The sequence below is a fragment of the Nyctereutes procyonoides genome, unplaced genomic scaffold (assembly GCF_905146905.1).
Source record: "Nyctereutes procyonoides isolate TBG_1078 unplaced genomic scaffold, NYPRO_anot_genome, whole genome shotgun sequence".
NCBI lineage: Eukaryota > Metazoa > Chordata > Mammalia > Carnivora > Canidae > Nyctereutes > Nyctereutes procyonoides.
In genome coordinates this window covers 1,792,692-1,813,889 of record NW_026575126.1, presented here as the reverse complement: position 1 = coordinate 1,813,889, position 21,198 = coordinate 1,792,692, and the positions used below count along the sequence as shown (strand labels likewise).

At 34.4% G+C, this 21,198-nt stretch overlaps 1 protein-coding gene across 3 annotated transcripts in view; it reads right to left on the bottom strand.

The window, feature by feature from the left end:
• LRRC7 (leucine rich repeat containing 7) overlaps positions 1-21,198 on the bottom strand; it is a 385,857-nt gene that overhangs the window by 236,284 nt on the left and 128,375 nt on the right. For all 3 annotated transcript variants that reach the window (XM_055339299.1, XM_055339300.1, XM_055339301.1), the window contains exon 4: positions 10,686-10,764. In XM_055339299.1, the coding sequence (XP_055195274.1) occupies positions 10,686-10,764 (79 nt within the window). The remainder of the gene's footprint in view (positions 1-10,685; positions 10,765-21,198) is intronic.

Genomic DNA, 21,198 nt, shown 5'->3' with positions numbered 1-21,198 from the left:
CTAACTGGTAATGTATATATGTTGTAGCTCAAATTTTTTCAATTGATTTTCAACAAAAATGACCAAGAACTTTGAAACTATGAATGTACAGAATCCTAAATGCCTAACGAGGCATTAAAGAGTTGAAGAAATGTCCTTTGGGGAAATTTACCAGTTGGATGAAAATTTTATTTGAAATATTTAAATATTTTTCACCAGAAAGATCTAACTCAAGGATTTTCCTGGAGACTTTTTCTTATTAGAATATTTAATTTTTTCCTATAAATGAATTTCTATTTAAACATTTTAAAATGCTTTTGGCAATGGGCCAGATAAGACTATGCTCTTCTATAAAATACTTTTAAATTGTGTTCAAATTTGCCTTCACCTCCAATTACAGCCTGTCTCCCCCTTTGCATTTACTGACAAAATTATTTAAAGACCTGCCTATACTCATTGCTTTTTATTACTTGTCAAGCACTGTTTTCTGGCAACTACCCCAACTCTATTATTGAAACCACACTTGAAAGCCTCCAATGACTTCATTTTGTATCCAGCACTGCCTAGCAACACTTGTAATCGATTGTTCTCTCCTTCCTGGCTTTCGGACCCTCTTTTCCTATTTCCTTTCCATCTCCTCCTGGGAGCCTCTGAGTTTCATCCCGTGGTTTCTCTTCCTACATCCAATCTTATGTTATAAACTTATATGTCTACAAGAATATATGTATATCTCACAACCTCATTTAATAAATAGAACCAGTACCCTTAAAAAAAAAAGCCTCTGAATGCCTCTCCCTGACTACCTCATCCTATTTGCCCCTCAAATTCCTGAATGATTATTATTCTGCTTTTTAGTTCTACTACATCTACTTAAATCCCTAAAAAAAGTGGTTTCTGCATGGTTTTAAACATTATACAAATCAAATCATACAATGAATATTTTCCCGAAACTTTTAAAAGTTAGTATCAGAATTGTGAAATCCATCCATTTTGACGTCAATGGCTCATCACCCTAGTATTCCACTGTATGAATATACCACAATTTATTTATTATCTCCTTTTAATATAACAGTTGTTTCTATTTTATTATAAACATTGTTTCTGTAAATATTTTTTTGGCATATGTCCTGGTGTATAGAGATTACTGAAGTTATATCCCTCATCATAAGAAATTAAGGTCCCTCAGGAACAGCCCTCAATGAATGATTAGCAAGACTATAAACACTTCAGCTCCTTCACTCATTGTGTTTGATGAGGCTGTGGTACATGTTCAACAGTGTTTCCCATAGTTCCCAAGAGATTAAGGTCTACTTGTCTATACTAGTAATAGTTTGATAACATACCCTCAACAAGTATTTCTTTTTAAAAAAAAAGATTTTTATTTATTTATTTGAGAGAAAGAGAGAAATGGAAAGAGAGAGAGAGCAAGCATGAGCGGGCGAAGGACAGAGGGAGAGAGATAAGCAGACTCCCTGGAGCTCAAACCCATGACCCGAGATCATGAACTACACCAAAGTCAGATGCCTAATCGACTGAGCCACCCAGGTGCCCCTCAACAAGTATTTCTAGAGACCAACCTCCTAAATCCAGTCTTAAATTATTTTCTAAACACTCATATCTGGAGAATCCAAACCAAACACAATTAATATTTTTACATTACTTTGTAGGAGTTCTTTCCACCCTGTTAGGGTAGTGTTGTTCTATTGATTATTTTTTGCTGCAAATATCTTGTTTCAGTTTGTATTTTGAAGTTGGACTGTTTTATGTGGCTTCACAGAGGTTGCTTGCATCAGTTTCCCTTAAAGAGAGGTAAGATTCATGAAAATAGAAAAGGAGAAAGAAGGCAGGGGAACAATGTAGAGGAGTCACTCACCTTAGGGGAGTGACAAAAAGAAGGCAAGCTCTAGGGAAAATACTTTGTGTACAAAGTATTGGGAGTTAAGATTTGAGAGTATCAGTAGGGGGACAGGATTTAGAAGGTGGTGAATGCTTGACTCCAAGGTTTGAATTTTATCCTATAGACTTAAAAAAATCTATAGGAGATCGCTGTTTTTCTCTAAGCTATCTTTTGTTGTAATACATTAGCTCATATCCTGATAGTATGATAGTTGTTATGATAATGGTACAGATGTCCAATAGATGTCAATACACGTTTAATTGTTATCTTACTTTAATGTCCTTATGGTCTCTATACCCATTGGAAAGAAAGTATCATGTATGACTTTAAAAAAAAGAAAATTAATACATGGAAAATGACAAGAATGTTAAAACCTTTGATCTAACAATTTACTGTAACATGGTAGCTATTACCACATGAAAAAGCTTTAAAATGCTAATTTCCTAGTTATAGGGACAGTTTGAACTATCCAGCTTCCCTTAGTCTACTATTCTGCATATGTATCTGCACTAAATGGTATTACATTATACTACTTCTTTGATCAAATATGTATTTCTTTATTGCTGCTTCTCTGGCAAAGGCTATATATATATTTTTTATGCTGCAGGGAAATCTGTTTCTTATATAGAACATTTCTTTAAGGATTTGAGAATTTACTGCACTGTGCAGGCTCCAATTGTAAAACTGGACTGCTAAAAATAAGTTTTATGAAAAACCAGAATATAAAGTAAGTCAGCCTGGTAATAAACAAAGACGTGTTGACACTTTACATCAAACCTTCTTTTTAAAACATGTAGGGTTAAAGTGCTTATTTATACAGTATGTCCTATTTAATATCATGTATATTTTTTATTATCATTTACTTTGACAAGAATTTACTGAATAGTTACTGTGTACTTGGATTCGAAATCAATGTCTTCTTCCTCACTTTCTTTACAGAATTCAACTCATAGATTTAGCAACGTTTTACCAAATCCTTTATAACAGACTGTTTATACCAAATGCTTATACCAATTGCTTTGTATATGTGTTGGGCATTTTCTATTCCTGGGAAAAGTTATTAAATTCTTTGAAGACAATGAATTTTTTATAATGTCCTCAATGATCCAGTATTATAGATGAAAATATATTACTTGAAAAATATATAAATTCAGTAGGTATGCTAAAGAAGATAATTTTATTTATTTTAACTTTAAGGTACAATTGCATAGCCTCTAATAGAGAGACAATGGCCCTATTTATCAATATTACCATTTCCAGAGGATTATACAAGGAGTGGTGAGGAAGAGGATATTCCCTAGTAAGCTAGGTAAGTTTAATGAAGATGACAATCATGGGTTGTCTTTATCCTCCCCAAGCTCTTCAGTGAAATCCAACATTTTACACTAAGTTAGGGAGCTCTCAATAATGAAATGGTTTTAATATCCCAAAATTACTGATAGTTTTCCACATTTGACTGATCTAATAAGAATTCAAAGAAGAAATGTTTTGTAAATGGGTAAATAATTCTCTCTACTAAGAAACACATTCATTTTATCAAACACTTAAATTAAAAGTGGCATATTCAAACGGCAACAAAGAAAGTCTAATACAACAGACACCCATATAGATTAGTGGTTGAACACATGGGCACTGATTTCAGAAGACCTGGGTTTGAATCATTCTTTCAGTTGTTAACTCTGTGACCTGTCTAAATCTTTGCAAGATTCAATTTCCTTATTAATATAATGATGACAATATTATCCATTTCCGGAGTTGCTCCAGTGATTAAATGATTACCTTCCCTATAGTAAGAACTCAGTAAGTGAGAACAATTATGTTACTTGTCCTTGGTATTACTTTTATTCTGACCTTTCAATATTAACTAGAATACTAATTTAAGTACTTTTATTAATGCTACCTTTATTGTTAGAATAGGCAAATTAAGATTGGCTACTGACATCCTTGTTTCAACATTTTTTTCTAATTGCATTTACTTTAGAAGTTAAATTAAAACATATTACAGGCATTTGACCCCTAATAGAACAGTTAGGCCAAATTACATTATGGGTTTTATAAACTGTGATCAAGGAGCCAATGTAAAATCTCCTACTCTAACTGAAAAGATATTTTGCATTGAAATATTTTAATTTATACATTGTAAAATTATAAAATTAATATAAGATTATAGAATACTTGGAATATAAAGAGAAAATAAAAATATTGCTCATAATTCCACTTTCTTAACACAACCACCATTACTATCTCATGTATTTGTAATCAGGTTTCCAATATGTTTTAACATCACTGCAAAATTATATCAATTTACTTTGTAATTATCTTTCAATTTCACTGTATAACCAGAGTGACTACATAATCTATCACTCAAACTAGGACATTTTTGAGAGTTAAAAGTGAGCCATTATTAATCATAGCACATCAAGAGGGGTAAACTGGGATGACTTGAGCAAACAGACATATGGTTACCCTATATAATCTTTGTATCCATCCAGTAGATATGCCGTCATTTATAAGCAATGTCCTTATTGTTATGCATTAAAATGTGAATACAGTGAAAGGATCCCAGGAATTTAAAAGCTACCTTCTTGTGTTTCTATCTGTAAAAAAGTATGTAGATAATGTTTACCTACTCTATAAGGTTGCTGTAAAGATTAAAATGAAATAATGTATCTAAAAGCCTATAAGATACGACAGGCTCTTCTATCAGTAAATGTTGGTTCATGCTTTTCTTATTAAATAGCTTTTTTCAATTTTATTATAATTTTTACCAATGACTTGGTTAAGGCATTCAGACTATACTGTAAAGTTCACATCTAAAAGTAAAATAAGATGATAATACTCAAAACTATAACTTTTATATTCCAGGGTCTTCATGTCTTATTACTTTGTAGATTTCTTGAGTCAAGAAAACAAAGAGAAAAGCAAGAAAGTAAAAAACAATGAAACCTAAATATGGTTTTTTGAAAAGAGCAATGAAATTGACAACTATCTAGTCAGACTGATCAAGCAAAAAAAAAAATACAGAAGACATAAATTATGGATGCTAGGAATGAAAGAGAAAGTACCACTAGAGAACCCATAGATATTAAAAGGTTGATCAAAGAATATTATTAAAAAATTAGATGCCAATAAATTTGAAAACTTATATGAATCTACAAATTCCTGAAAATCACCAATTATCAAAGATCACTCAAGAAAAAAACAGGCAATTTGAATGATCCTATAGTTACTTTGGAAATTAAGTTTTTAATTAAAAACTTTCCCATCAAGAGAAGTCCAGGCTTAGATGGTTGCACTGGCAAAATCTACCAATATTTAAGGAGGACATAATTTCAAACCTACATGAGCTCTTATAGGAAATAGAAGAGAAGGTTTCCCAACTATTTTTATGATGCTGGTTTTATGCTGTTACCAAAACCAGGCCAAGAAATTACAAGAAAGGAAATTTCAGACTAATATGCTTCATGAATATAGACAGGAATATCCTTTACAAAATATTAGCAAATCAGAGTCATTAATTTATTTTTAAAAAGTAATACTTCCTGAGGAAGTAAGGTTTATTCCTGGAGTGCAAATTTGGATCAACATTCAAAAACCTTTCAATGTAATTCACCATATCATTAGACTGAAAAAGAAAAAAAAATCACGTCAAAGGATGTTTGTAAAAAAAAAAGACCTTTGACAAAATTCAATATCTGTTGATAATAAGAAGTCTCAGCAAAGCAGATATCGAGGATGTGGGAGACAGTTTCCAAGGTGGCCTCCATAATTCTCAGTTCCTGATGGTCATGACCTTGCATCATCTTTCTTTAAGTGTGATAAGACTTGTAACTTGCTTCGAATCAATGGAACTTGGAAAATATGGTGAGATGTCATTCTCAAAACTATATTACATAATATCGTCTTGCTAGAAGATTAACTCCACTCAGCTGCTGACCTGAAAGAAGCAAGCTGCCACGTTGTGAGCTGCCGATAGAGAAGGTCAACATGGCTGGGAACTGGACCCGCCTCTAGGATCTGGGCCTTGAGCTGACAGCTGGCCAAAAGCTGGGGCTCTCAACTTTATAAGAGCAAGTAAATGAATTTTGCCAACAACCTTGGTGAATGTGAAATTAGATTCTTCTTTACCTGAGCCTCCAGATAAGAATGCCTTGACTGATACCTTGATTGCAGCTCGGTGACTCTGAGGCAGGGAACTATGCTACAGCAGGCCCAGGTTCCTGACCCACGGAACTGAGAGGTAATATATATGTGTTGTTTGCCACTAGACTAATGGTAATTTCTTACATAGCATTAGAAAACAGACAGAGATTATTGGATCTCTGCTGTACTAAGTTCCTGAAAAGGTGGAGTGGCTTAGGAACCATCTGATAGTCAAGAGACTGAACAATGGTTGGGAGGACATCACAGAGAAATCTGTGATTCCCCTGTTAAGACTGAAAGCAAAAACCTAAACTTTGAGTAGCCTGCTGGGGAGAGCTCAAAAGGAAATGAGGAATGGGTTCTTGAAAATTTCCTCAACCTGATGAAATGCATGAATGAAAAAAACAATAAGTAACAACCATACAGAATAGTGAAAGTCTGAATGGTTTCTCCCTAAGTTTGGGAACAAGCCAATGTCTCTTTTAACCTCTTTTAGTCAACATTGTACATGAGGTCCTATCTAGGGGACAATAAAGAGAAAAAGAAATAAATAAAAGACATACAAATTGAAAATGATGAAAAAAATCTATTTACATTCACAGGTGACATGATAGTCTACATAGGAAATCACCCCAAATCTACAAAATATCTACTAAAATAAGTTAATTTAGTGAGGTTGCAGGATATAAGGTCCATAAAGAAAAATCTATTATAATTCTATGTATTAATAACAACAAACAACTGAGTAATGGAATAATCTTTCACAATTGTCCAAAAAACATGATATACTTAGAATAAGATGAATGAAACATATACAAGATTCATATGCTGAAATCTACAAAGCACTGATAAAATAATTTTTATTTATTTTTTATTTTTTTATTTTTTTATTTTTTTTCTTTTTCTAAAATATTTATTTATTTATGATAGACATAGAGAGAGAGAGGCAGAGACACAGGAGGAGGGAGAAGGAGGCTCCATGCCGGGAGCCCGACGCAGAACTCGATCCCGGGACTCCAGGATTGCGCCCTGGGCCAAAGGCAGGCGCCAAACCGCTGAGCCACCCAGGGATCACCATAAAATAATTTTTAAAAAATCTAAGCAACTCTAGAGATATACTATTCTCAGCAACAGGAATATTCAATATTTTTGAGATGCTAATTCTGCCCACATTGTTTTATAGATTCAATGTAATCTCTATTAAAATTCCAGAAGGATTTCATATTTTGTAGACATTATCAAGCAGATTATAAAATTGATATGGAAAAGTAAAAGTTATAGATAGCTTAAGTAATTTTGATAAAAATGAATAAAGTTGAAGGACTCACATCCCTTGATTGTATGAATTACCATAAAGCTATAGTAATTAAGATAGAATGAAGTGATATAAGAACAGGCATATAGATGAATGTACAAATGGAGAATTCAGAAATAGATCCAAACACATATGATCAATTGATTTACAAAAAACAGTACTCAAGTAATTTTATGAAGAAAGGACAATATTTTTCAACAAATGGTAATGGAATAAATGGATATCCATATGCAAAAAAACATGTCAACAAGCGAGCATGGGGAGGGGTAGGGGGAGAAGGACAAGCAGACTCTGAGCTGAGCATGGAGCCTGACATAGGGTTTGATCCCACCACCCTGAGATCATGATTTGAGCCAAAATCAAAAAAGCTTGACATTCAACCAACTGAGCCATCCAGGCACCCCTAAAAATCAGCCTTAAATAGATCATAGACTATTGTGTAAAGTGTAAAGCCTAAACCACAAAAATTCAAGAGGAAAGCATAGGAAAAAGTCTTTAAGACTATAAATTTAGCAAAGCTCACTTATACAGGAAGAAGCATAAACCAGTAAAATAATTTATGAACAGCCCTTTGCCAAAATTAAAATCTTCTCCTTGGAAGTCACTATTTAGAAATGAAAAGATAAGTCATGGAATAGGAGTAATTATCTGCATACAAATAAAGGGCTTTCAGCCAGAATATATAAAGAATCCTTATAATTCAATAATAAGACAGGACAATAAAAGCGAACAAGAGATGTGGGGCACCTGGGTGGCACAGTTGGTTAGGCATCTGAGTCTTAGTTTCATCTCAGGTAGTGATCTTAGGGTCATGAGATGAGCCCTGCATCAGCCTCCATACTCAGCGCAGAGTCTGCTTGAGACTCTCCCTTTCCCTCTGCCCCTCCCTCCAAGCACTCTTTCTCTCTCTAAGAGAAATAAATAAATCTTTTAAAAGAAATGAACAAGAGATTTAAACTCTTACTGAAGAAGCAATACAAATTGTGAATACATACATGAAAATAAAAACATGTTACCCGGACATTAAAAATGTAAATTTAAACTACAGTGAAATACCACGATGAAGTACCACTTCTGCTAGTGTGGGTAAAATAGAAAAAAGTAAAAAACAGCACCAAATTCTGACAAAGATGAGAAACAACAGAAACTCTAATAAAATTGCTGATAGGAAAGGCAATGGGATATAGCTCTTTTGGAAAATGGTTTGGAAATTTCTTATAAACATACATGTACGGTACTACCCAACATACCACTTCTACATGTCTACCCAACAGAAAACATATGCTGAAACAAACATCCTAAATGTCTATCAGTTGGTGAATACATAAATAAATTGTGGTATTTCAATAAAAAGGAGTATTATATAGAAATAAAAAGGAATGCAATACTGAATCTTGAACCAATGTGGATAAATCTCAAAATCACTCTTTTAAGTAAAAGAGGTCAGACACAAAAGTATGATATCATTTATATAGCATTTTGGAAAAGGCAAAACCATGGATGTAGAAACCAGAGAAGTGGATGATTGAGCCAAGGGAACTTTTTGGAGTGATGGAAATCATCCATATCTTATCATGGTGGTAGTGCGCTACTCTATATATTTGTCAAAATTCACTGAGCCATACACCTAAAAAGGTAAATTTTACTGTATGTAAATTATATCTTAAAAAAAACTTTAAAACTAGTACACTACTTAAATTGACTTCTGTGTACTTTATGAATTCCCAAACTACTTAATGACTCCAGGGTTAGGCATTTTTTCATGAAATAAGTCATACTCTTTTAAAAAGCTAAATGTATGGAAGGAATTCAGAGACTGCAAATAAAAGTACAGTTTTGAAGCTTTCTTAAAGAGGTAAATTATCATCTGATTTCCATTCCCAAAGACCTTATCATGATTTCTAAATAAGATGAGCTCTTAGGATTAAAGAACTAGAAGTCAAAACCATTTATCATCTGCCCTGGATTATTATGACTCCAGTCAAGGACATGGCTGTAGTCTTGATGTGAAAAGTTCGTAATATCTATTCCTTGTTGAGAGAGTTGCATTCTGGTGTAAGAGTTTCAGGAAATACTTTCACAGTTTTTTTTTTTCTTCCATATTCTACTTTTGAGGTAGAAAAGTAGTTCTCTTTCAAACACATTTCTTGATGTTCCACACTTTCTACTAAAGGCCTTAAGTTATTTTACAAATCATTCACTGTAAAGATCTCCATCTAAACTTCAATCTCCTTTTGTATTCTGTTCCTAATCTCATGTACAGCTTCTTCTCATGATCCATAGAGAAACCATCCTCATTAATCCCTCTTCTCAATTGAATTGATGAAAAATTTCCCTACAAACTCCCTTTAATAAACTTCCTTTGTTCTTCTAAAAAGCACTCCACTCATTAAATGCCCAACCAGTGGGCTTCAGTTTCTCCCAGTCTCCCCAATTTCATATAAACAGAGGACTTAAGGTTTTTCTCAAATCCTACTGTCAGTTTTGTATGATTACAATGTTAGTCTTACTGAAACTCATTATCTGCATCCCAGTAGTACTGATTTGTTTCAACCTCTTCCAGATATTGCTGCTACTGTCTTTATAGGTTCTACGTCCATCTCTATTGTTAAATGACCTTAACACTAAGATTCATGATTTATCCAATCCATTCATTCCATGGTTTCTTGACCTATTTGATTGCATAGTACACATTATCCCTATGACATAACCATAATTTGCCAACACTGACATATGCTGGGTCTTGTCTTCCCATGGCATTTCTCTACTAACAGATCAGAAGCCACAAATACCCCATTTCTGATCACAGCATCTTTATTATCTAAGTATTCCATTCTATTATCCTCATAAAATTATCTTTTTGCTCTTCCTTATACAAAAAACAAAAACAACAATGACAATAAAAACCCAATAGTCCCTTTTTCTGGTTATACTGAATTTATTTTTTAGCTAGAACTACACGATCAGCTATTTTAATATCTCAAACTCTTGTACTCTCTTGAACTTTCATTAGATCCTTGATGTTAATTTTCCACTGTGATTATAACTAATAACTGTTTCTTTTCAGTGCTCTTTCATGGGATGTTGCCTGAGAGCCACAGGAATATGATGACATAGCTTACTTCAAAGTAATGCCATCTTGTGCCAGTTAGGCCTTCCACATTATTCAGCAATGCTTTTAATCATCTTTTGCTAAATTGTTCTGATTTGATTATTTTCCTCATCCTTCTATTAAATTGAATTTTAAATGCAGCATTAAGAATTCATTTATTGTGTGAATTTCCTTTATCTGGGTATATCACTATCCAATGGAAACATAAATATAAATAAAATGTAATTATTCATACTCACTTAGAAATGGGATTGACACTGGCTTCAATAATTGTTAAACACTTACAGCACTTAATGTTTTCTGGAAATTCTTGTACACCTAAAATGTAAAAAAAATAAAAAATAAAAAAAAGCATATGAAACTGTCCCAGCAAAAAATCTTTAAAGTTCTAATATTAAGAATAATTAAAACTATGAATTAATACACAGTGTAGATATAGTATCAATACAGCATCAGGATAATAATTTAAGTAAGTTTAATAATGTAATAATATATTAGTGTTACATAATATATATAAACATTTTAAAAATAAAATTTAAATATTTTATCAGAGTAACAGTAAGAAATTGGATATGAAGTTGAGGACAATTGTACATTTGGTATAAGATAGATCTTGGCTCTATACTAACTTAAAGCAATAAAAATAATTGGGTATTTGGTCATTAAGTGCTGCTACTGGGGCAAGGGATTATCAGCAGATATAAAGAAAATGGAACATAAAATCTTTGCTTCTTTTATTTTATAAGATGGGAAGACTGAACATATGCATGTGAAAAATATCTAAGGATATATCACAAAAGCGGTAGATATTGCCAAATTAATGTGGGTCTCTAACAAATTTTATGCAATTCTTCCTCGCTGGCAGCACAGAGTGTAGTTCTGCATCTGCCTGAGAAGGTGAAGAGGAACAGCTCTTCCTTGGGCCCCCTCTGAAGTCTCTGAAATAGCCAGCCTGGCTCATCACCCTTGGAGAACTGCTCATTTGCTGTCAAACTTGTGCTGTAGGCTATCTGACAGAAAAACGGGTGGGTGTTTCTACAAAACTCAAAATCAGGTACAAATCTAACCCATAAATGTGAGGGTCAGAGAAATAAAAGATGTGGAGGATAGTTCAACTGATACAAATGAATCAAATCTAGTAGACCCTCTCCAAGTTAGAAAGGAGTGCCATGGTTCCATTGGCCTAGACCACCATGTCCATAGACCTTTGAAGCCCAGTGAAGCAGCAGGTCAGTCAAACCAAGGCAGGTCATTTATTCACTGCAAATTAAAGGCACAAAAGTAGGTATGGGGATGTCTTTCATGCTTTCTCTCTCTACGTGAAATTTCATCAGAAACTATGCTGTCCTAAAGTTATTGCTGAAGTATTTTGGCTTCTTCATAAGAAGCAAAGCAAGCCTAAGAGCTGCATTAGGTACAAATTGAATGAGAAAAGCCAATTCTCTTTTTTGGAAAGGCTGTAACATCTACAGCTGCCCTCATTAACTAGACCTTAATAAAATAGCAAAGAAGTCAATAAGTCAGTCCTTGAGATGTCCTCAACATTTTCCCTTAGTATTTATATTTACTTCGGATATCAGCAACCAACAGAGGATAAGGCTTCTTTCACCCCTTTAGCTTTTTCTGTCTGGTCATCAATTTAGACTCATTACATACTGGTGTACCTGGTGCCTTATCTCTACAGGTGCTTGCCTTGGGATGAATTTTCCTTAAATTATGTGTAAACCAAGACATGGAAACAGAAGAAAATTTTTTAGAATGATTTTAAGAATAACACTGTAATTCTTTACCTTCTACCGAAAATGGAATTCCCCGTTGTGGTGAGAATACTACTAAATTATCTGTTTAAAAACTTTTATTATGTTGTTTGCAGTTCAAATGTAAAGTTATTCAAAGTAGAGTCTATAAAATTGAGATGGAATCCTAACTTCATCAATTACTGGCTGGGTAACCCTATGCAAGTCATTTAAATGTTCAATGTCTTAGTTTCATCCTTTGAAAATTGGTGATTCTATGAATGGTTTCAAGGAGAGTTGTGTTGAGGATAGAGAAATAAAGCAGATAAAGTAATTGCCACGAAGTGTTGCATAAATGTTACCTATAATTATTAGAAATACAGTGGACCCTTGAACAACGTGGATTTGAATCGCAAGGGGTCCACTTATACCTGGATTTTTTCTTTTCAATAAATATATACAGTCCTGGTGCACTGGTGGTTCAGACGGTTAAGCGTCTGCCTTCAGCTCAGGTCATGATCTCAGGGCCCTAGGATCAAACCCTAGATTGGGCCCCGTGCTCCATGGGGAGCCTGCTTCTCCCTCTCCCTCTGCCTGCCACTCCCCTGCTTGTGCTCACGCTCTTCTCAAATAAATAAATAAATAAATAAATAAATAAATCTTTAAAGGAAAAATACATGCAGTACTGTAAATGTATTTTATTTCTTCACATTTCTTTTCTCTAGTTTACTTGGTTGTAAGAATACCTTTAATGTGCAAAATATGTGTTGACCAGCTGTGTGTTATTGATAAGACTTCTGGTCAACAGTAGCTTATTAGTAGTTAAGTTTCAGCAGAGTATAAAGTTATATGTGGATTTTCAACTGTGCAGGGGATTGCAGCCATAACCCTCCTGTTATTCAAGGGTCACCAGTAAATGGAAACAGACTGTCTCAGTCAAGAAAGGAGTCAAATATCAAAATGAGCTGGCTTGAGGTAATACATTTATAATATTTATCCACCTAAGAGAACAAAGCAAATCAATAGGAATTAGAGTGCCGAAAGAATATTCCAATATCCGATCAATATGGTTTCCGAGATAAATGCTCTAAAAGGTTTCCAGGGGAACTTTACCATATATACTGCAGTTCAAACTCTATAGAGTTTAGAAAAAGTTCTAGAGCATATCTTTAATTCATAGTTCAGTGAAAACACGAAGACTTAGTTTAGCAAAGAGTGAAAAGTGCTCATTGGAAGCATGACTAAATCTCAGTGTTGTCACTTAACTAGCCAATAATCTTAAATAATATAATATTTGAGCACCGCTTATTCATTTCCTATCTAATTCACAGGGTTGATCTGAGTATTAGATGGTAGGAAGGTAAAACAATTAGTATACTGTATGGCACTTAACAAGCACCTAATATAAAATCTATGTAGTAATAAGAGTCAAGGTAACCTACTCTGCTCTATGCCACTGTGTAAAATAATTTGCTTAATAATCTTGTGAGGAAGATATATTAGGCAATATTATTTTCATTTTACAAATGAAGAACCATACATTAACAAAGACGAGGTGACTTATTTAAATACCTAATGGGTGTTTATAGATGAGAATGGATATAGGTGGGAATTAATTCAATCTTTTAACAACATATCCTTTATTCCTTTTTACTTCATTATGTTACGTCTTATTAAAATTATGTTAGATTTGATTATAGAATCCACACCTTTATCAACCAGTCTTTGTGACTGATCTGTCTGGTCATCTGAAACACAGTGTTTTCAATAGGAAAAAGATTTTATTTGTGTGACACAAACACACGCGCGCACACATTCACACAAACACACACAGTCTCTGCATGAACTTTGTTTTGATCTTCAAATGTATTCATCCGGAAAGAGAGGGACACGTACCCTTCACTTTTAACAATATATCTATTTTAAGCATTTTTATTTGTGATAACTGTAGGAAATGGGGTCAAGCATTTGTAGATCATTACAATTCAAGTTCTATTCCCTGTTTTTCAGTTGAGACGGCACATAAAATTTCTAATACAGATCCATAAGGAACTCTCTTCTAAGGGTATTGAGAGTTCACTTTTGGGAATCCGTGGAGATTCAGGTTCATTATATTTAGACTAGACACAAACCTAGGCTGAAAAACCAATGACAACTCTACTTTAAAATAATTATATGGCAAAATATAATCAAAATAGTGTATTTAGTTTTAAAAATGGGCACTGTTTCTTTAGTTGTAAAAAAAATGGGCTATTCTTCTATTCACAAATAGCTGATGCTACCAATAAATGTTTACCTTACAAATTAAGACACTATGGTAATATTTTCCCAATATGCTCATTTCAGCAACTATACCACAAAATCTATTTTGAATATGTTCGCAGAAATACTGTTCAATGAGAAATGACATTTCTGCATCCTGAACTTAAAACCGAAACAAAACTTTTAATGTAATGGAATTAATCAAAGTTGTATTAACAGAATACAAATACCTTATAGTATAAAAGATGTAATTGACTACTTTTTCTGATTGTTTTTTTTTTGCCCTTCCTTTTTTAAGAGAAGTTAGATTGAAAAAGTTTCTGCTCAACTTTCAATTATTCAAGAAGTTACCCATTTTGTGGATTATTCATTCTTGTTCTCTTTCCTGCTTCCTCTATTTGACCATTTCACATCTCAGTCATTCTTGCAGAGGATATACAGAAGAAGGGAAAGAGGAGTATTCTGGAATCAATCATATATGGACCTTTCCTGCCTAGCATGGGGTAAGTTGAAAAGTCATGGCTAAACTTAGGTTTTGGTATATCTGGTTGTTTTTATTTGGACTATCTTATCTAGTACAAATGCAGATAACTAAGTCTTGACAAGATAATCTTAAACTTGTAAATATAATATAGATTTCAACTTTATTTAGTTATAAAAATTATTTTTAAGAGCAAAACTAAATTGTCATTAAAATCTTGTGCTAGACTAAGTTGGTTTTAAGTCAATATTAAAGTACAAAAGCAGATGTTTTCTCCCATCCAATAGATAACTATGAAGTCTAAATGTAGCATACAATTTTGTCATTATCAAACATAGCCTAATAATAGTAATAGCAACATTGATCCTTATGATCATAAATGAAAGTTCAACATGCCTATAATACATTTATAAAACATATAAACTTATTTTTAACTCTTACTTTCTGAATATATTTATTTAATATTATAATTTTTACCTGTCCTCATCCACTGTCTCACCTAAATCCTCAGTCTGAATATCATCCATACAAATACATTTAAATTCCATCATCTGTCTGAAAATTTATTCACTATTTTAGTCTAAGTGACTCTCTCTTAACACCTAGCATTCTAGATTATACTATGTCTGAAATTAAATAACACTAAAAAATAATGAGACATGGTACTTGCTTATAAGTTGAGGAGTCACCGCTCTACTATCTTATTGTATACAGTTTTCTGATATTTGAGTCACTAACTATAATTATAAGGTCCCTGCGAGAAAAAGGTCATTCATGTATTTGGCGAATATTTGAGTACCTACTCTGTTAGGAATTTTGCTAAATATCGGGGACACAGCATTAAAAAGATGGATACATTCTCCTCATTTGTGAGCTTGTATTCTAGCAGAGGAATGTGTACAATAAAACATAGAGATAATTAATATAAATATATATATATAAAATTATATAGTATCAGCAATAAGAAGTACAATGGGAAAAGATTTGAGCAGAATAAGGAAAGATCAGAAATACTGGGGATGTTAAAGTTAACTAGGGTGATTAGGGTAAGCCTCATTATTGATTTGGAAGATGGCATTTGAGCAAGGACTTGAAGAAGGTGAGAGAGATAGAGATACAGATGTCTGGATGTCTGAACATGGGAAGACAGAACATTTTAGGCACAGGCAGTAGATAGTGAGATGGTATAAGGCCTGAGTATAAGGTCTGGTGAATTCTAGAAATAGTAAGAAGTCCAGAATGGCTAAAACACATGTAGGAAGAGAAAAGTAGCAAAAAATTAAGTCAGAGAGGTAATAGGGGTGTGTATGTGGGGGGTAAGATCAGGGTATCTACTCATATGGGGCTTCTTAAGCCATTGCAAGGACTTTGGTACTTACTCTAAATGAAATAAAGAAACATTGAAGGACATAAATGTAATTTGGTCTGATTTATAATTTAAGAGGATCACTCTTAAAGGTCCCTGAGTAGGGTAGCCTTTCTAGGAGGAAGGCCAACTGGGCCTGTTGTAAGTAAAACATTAAAAGAGTCTTACTTCTGGGTAAGAGCAGAAGGAGTGAGAAGTGAATGGGATATGGATGTATGTTGAATGTAAGGCCAATAGGATTTCCTGATAAATTAGATCTGGAGTATGAAAGGAAAAAGGGAATCGAAGATGACTCTAGGCTTTTTGGCCCAAACAGCTTGAATGAAGGGGTTGCGTTTAACTTAGATGGGAAAAAGCAGTATGTGAAATAGGCATTGAAGAGAAGATCAAGAATTCACTTTTGGATATGTATAATTTGAGATGTCTGTTAGACTTCTAAGAGGACATGTCAGGTAGGTATTTGTTTATGAACCTAGAGTTTAGGAAAGAGGTCTAGACTATAGGTCAGAATATTGGGGATTCGTTATTATATAGATAGTATTTAAACTATTAGACAAAATGTGAACACCAATGATGTAAGATAATGAAGAAAAGAGGACCAAGAACTGAACTACAAGGGACTCCAAAATGAGGATAGGGAGAAAAGGAAGAATCAGACTAAACAAGATCAATTGGACAGATGGGACAAAAAATAAGGGAGTACTGACTCCTAAAATCCAAATGAAGTGCCATCAAGTGCCCTTCACTTGATGGGATGAGCACTGGGTGTTATTCTATATGTTGGCAAATTGAACACCAGTAAAAAACAAATTCATAAAAAAAATGAAGTAAATGTGTTAAGTAGTAGGAAGAAGGACTCGGCTGTTTGAAATGATGCTGATAGGTCCAGTGAAACGATGGTCAAAAACTGCCTGTGGATTTAGTAATGAGGATATTGGGGTGACTTTGACTGGAATGATTTTGGAGGAGTAGTGGGCTTGAAATCTGGAGTGGCTTAAGAGAGGATGAGAAGAAATAAGTTGTAGATAGAGAATATAGACATTCTCACCTAGAGCTTTTGCTACAAGGGAGAGGAGGACATTCAGGGACGAGGAACCAAGGAGTTTTCTTTAGGATAGAAAAAATAACAGTATGTGCGTATACTGATTAGAGTCAACAAGCAGAAAAGAAAATCTTAATGATGTAACAGAAAGCAAGGAGAATTGCTGGAGTGATATCCAGGGGTAGGCAAGAGCCCAGCTTATTCAGCGGAGAGCCTGGCTTCAGAGAGGAACGGGAACAGTTGATCTGTACTAACAGGCAGGCGTCGGAGAATATGGGTGCAGACTCTTGTAGATGGGTAGATATTATGCCAAGTGTCTGGGAAGTTATAATGTGAGAGCTTTAATTTTTTCAGTGGAGAAGAATCAGTAGCCACTAAGGTGGGAGAGAAAGTGGGAGAGTTTGAAGGCAGAGGAGAGCAAATGAAATAATCACCAGACGAGGAGAGTCAATGGACTAAGGAAGGATAATGTGGCTTTTGAAAAGGGTTAAGGCTGCACTTCAGAATTTTTATCGTGAATTTAAAGTGATATCGGTCAGTGTGATTGAATGATTTTTCCAGATCCTTTTAGCAATAGGTAGAGAGTTGGAGTCTGTGAGGTTTATCGTTTTATTGAGAAAGCACAGTGTTGTGAGAGGAGAAAGGGTGTCAGGGGGTGTCACGTGATGAGTGACCACAGAATTCAAGCCATGCAAAGAGGGCAAAAGAAAACAAACAAAAAAGGCAAGGTTAGGAAGGAAATGTCAGAATATTAGTAGGTTGGTGGTTCTGATAGGGCGAATGATGACTGGAGTTGTATGAGGCGATCTGAAAAGAGGACGGAGTCAGAAATGAGATTCATCAGTTGACATTCAGTTTCTTGATGTTCCTGACAGTACCTCGATCAGACCTAGTTCCTGAAAACTCAGGAAGTGTTTATTAAATTGGGTCTAATTATATTTTCACATCAATACCTTGAAGCAATGGACTAAAATATGGAAATACTTGATTTTAGTACAGAGGCTTAAGATTCAAAGGTATCTCTATTCAAACATAACATAAAAGACTTCCTAAGAAATATCAAATTTTGAATGAATTAGTGTTCTCTCAAGTGCATTAAAATATATCTTTATAATGTATAAATTTTGTATGAATCAGTACATATGATAACAGTTATGGATAGTGCATGTTGGCAAGCTTGTTCTCTGAATTTCACAGATATCATCAGTCCACACGGTTGACTCTGTGACATATAATTCCATGTGCTTATAGAAGAAAACAACAAAATACCATATCTTGTATAAAATAAAGGAGGAACTATTATTGATGAGATTTTAGTATTTTCATCTAATATTTTAATTGTGATGCGGACTTTTATAATTTTTTTTTCAATTTTGAGAGAGCAGGCAGGCTATTTGTTTATCTAGTAAATTGGATTAGACTTAGGAGCAGAAAAAATGGAATTTATGAAGGAAATGTTATAAGCACTTTGCTTTATTTCATCCTCACAATGATTTTTTAAAGTGGTTTACTACTCGCATGTGACTAATGGGGAAACTGAGTCCCAGAGGCTAGCCAGGATATGAAACCAGGTCAACCTTATTCCAAATACTATCAAATCTTACCTATGCTAAGCTGCCTCCATCAAATCCATGATTTAAACTATTTTGAGGAGTAAGTCTTAGCGGCCCAAGATTGGCAACGTGGCATTTACAGCAGAACCTCGGTCAAATGCAAACAACTCCAACTCTCTGGAACTCTGAGTTTAGTGCACACTTAAGATTGACTATGTTGCATTTGTACCTGGGGCACTGTAAGCTGCATTTGTTCTGTAATTATCTTCAGTCAAATTTCAGGTGGTATCAACATTCTGAAACTTTGACAGTAGTGGTCAGGAATAAAGCTCCTTATTTCTGAATTTAATATATCGGCAACAAGTGCTATAAGCCTCGTTCTGAATGTTTGTATTCTTTATATGCTGTTCAACTCATATTTATTACAAGGAATGAATAGAAAGGGAGCTGTTCAAAATAGGCAATGTGTCAGGATGAATGAATTATAACTGATAGTCTGGTAATAGAAGGGGAGATGGGAAAAGCTACAAAGTTAATAACAGAACTCTTCAAGTTTTTCATTCTTATCTTGTGTAGAGGGTGAGCAGCTAGACATACTAATAAAAGTTCAGTAAGACAGCCCATGATGAACTCGAGTCAATCTGGAAAAGTCGCATTAATGACACCAATTTAAAGAAGATAATGAAACATTCTTGGAAAAATTTCCAACCGGAATGATTAAAACAAAATATTTTGACAAATATAAAGATAGATTGTAATTTTATCTTGGAAAATTAGTTTGTGTATAAACCTATGTTTCCCAAAGATTTTGGTAAATGAGGCAATACTCCACTGAGTAGGAAGTAATGATTATAGGGAGATTTCAGAAGGAGCAATCTGTTGTACATGAGAAAGCAAAAACATTCAGCTATTAGGTTGGTAAATTTGGGAGAAACTGTGCAGGTTGGTTACATCTTAAAGGAAAGAGAGAGAAAAAACAAGAAGAGGGAATAGACTGGAATGGTTTGCTTTACCTCTAACCACTCTAGTGAAGAGAATCAAGAGCTCAGTAGGAACGTAAGCCAGGAGACCCAAAAGGTCTCCTGCGAGACTGCCTAGTTTAGTGGCGTTATAAGGAGAAAAGCCAAATGCAGGTAAGGTAATCGATAATCTGATACAGTGATGCAATTGATTGTGCCGAAGGGACTTGCCTGGCAAGAATTCTGAGAAGTCTTTGTGACCTTGGCCAACAATGAGCTGATCGCCAGAGGAATAAATCTGACTTAGACAAAACCAGTTAAAAAGCGATACTTGGTTGTCTCTCTCCCTTTCTCTCTCTACTTCAAAAACAAGCATATTGAAAAACAAACATAAATAATAGTGAAATGAGCTGTTTAATAATCTCACTGCATATTTGGCCGATGAATTTTTCCCTGATTGTCAATCAGCCACTTTATTGAGCGCTTGCTGTGCCTGCATGTTGACAGTGGCTAGTGAGGACCTGGAGACAGCGTATGAATAGACCACATACTGGGTCACAAATCGGGTCTGAACCGATACCAAAAGATTGGGATCGTCCCCTGCATATTCTCAGACCATAACGCCTTGAAATTAGAACTCAATCACAAGAAGAAGTTTGGAAGGACCTCAAACACGTGGAGGTTAAGGACCATCCTGCTAAAAGATAAAAGGGTCAACCAGGAAATTAAGGAAGAATTAAAAAGATTCATGGAAACTAATGACAATGAAGATACAACTGTTCAAAATCTTTGGGATGCAGCAAAAGCAGTCCTGAGGGGGAAATACATCGCAATACAAGCATCCATTCAAAAACTGGAAAGAACTCAAATACAAAAGCTAACCTTACACATAAAGGAGCTAGAGAAGAAGCAGCAAATCGACCCGACGCCCAGCAGAAGAAGAGAGTTAATTAAAATTCGAGCAGAACTCAACGAAATTGAGACCAGAAGAACTGTGGAACAGATCAATAGAACCAGGAGTTGGTTCTTTGAAAGAATTAATAAGATAGATAAACCATTAGCCAACCTTATTAAAAAGAAGAGAGAGAAGACTCAAATTAATAAAATCATGAATGAGAAAGGAGAGATCACTACCAACACCAAGGAAATACAAACGATTTTAAAAACATATTATGAACAGCTCTACGCCAATAAATTAGGCAATCTAGAAGAAATGGACGCATTCCTGGAAAGCCACAAACTACCAAAACTGGAGCAGGAAGAAATAGAAAACCTGAACAGGCCAATAACCAGGGAGGAAATTGAAGAAGTCATCAAAAACCTCCCAAGACACAAGAGTCCAGGGCCAGATGG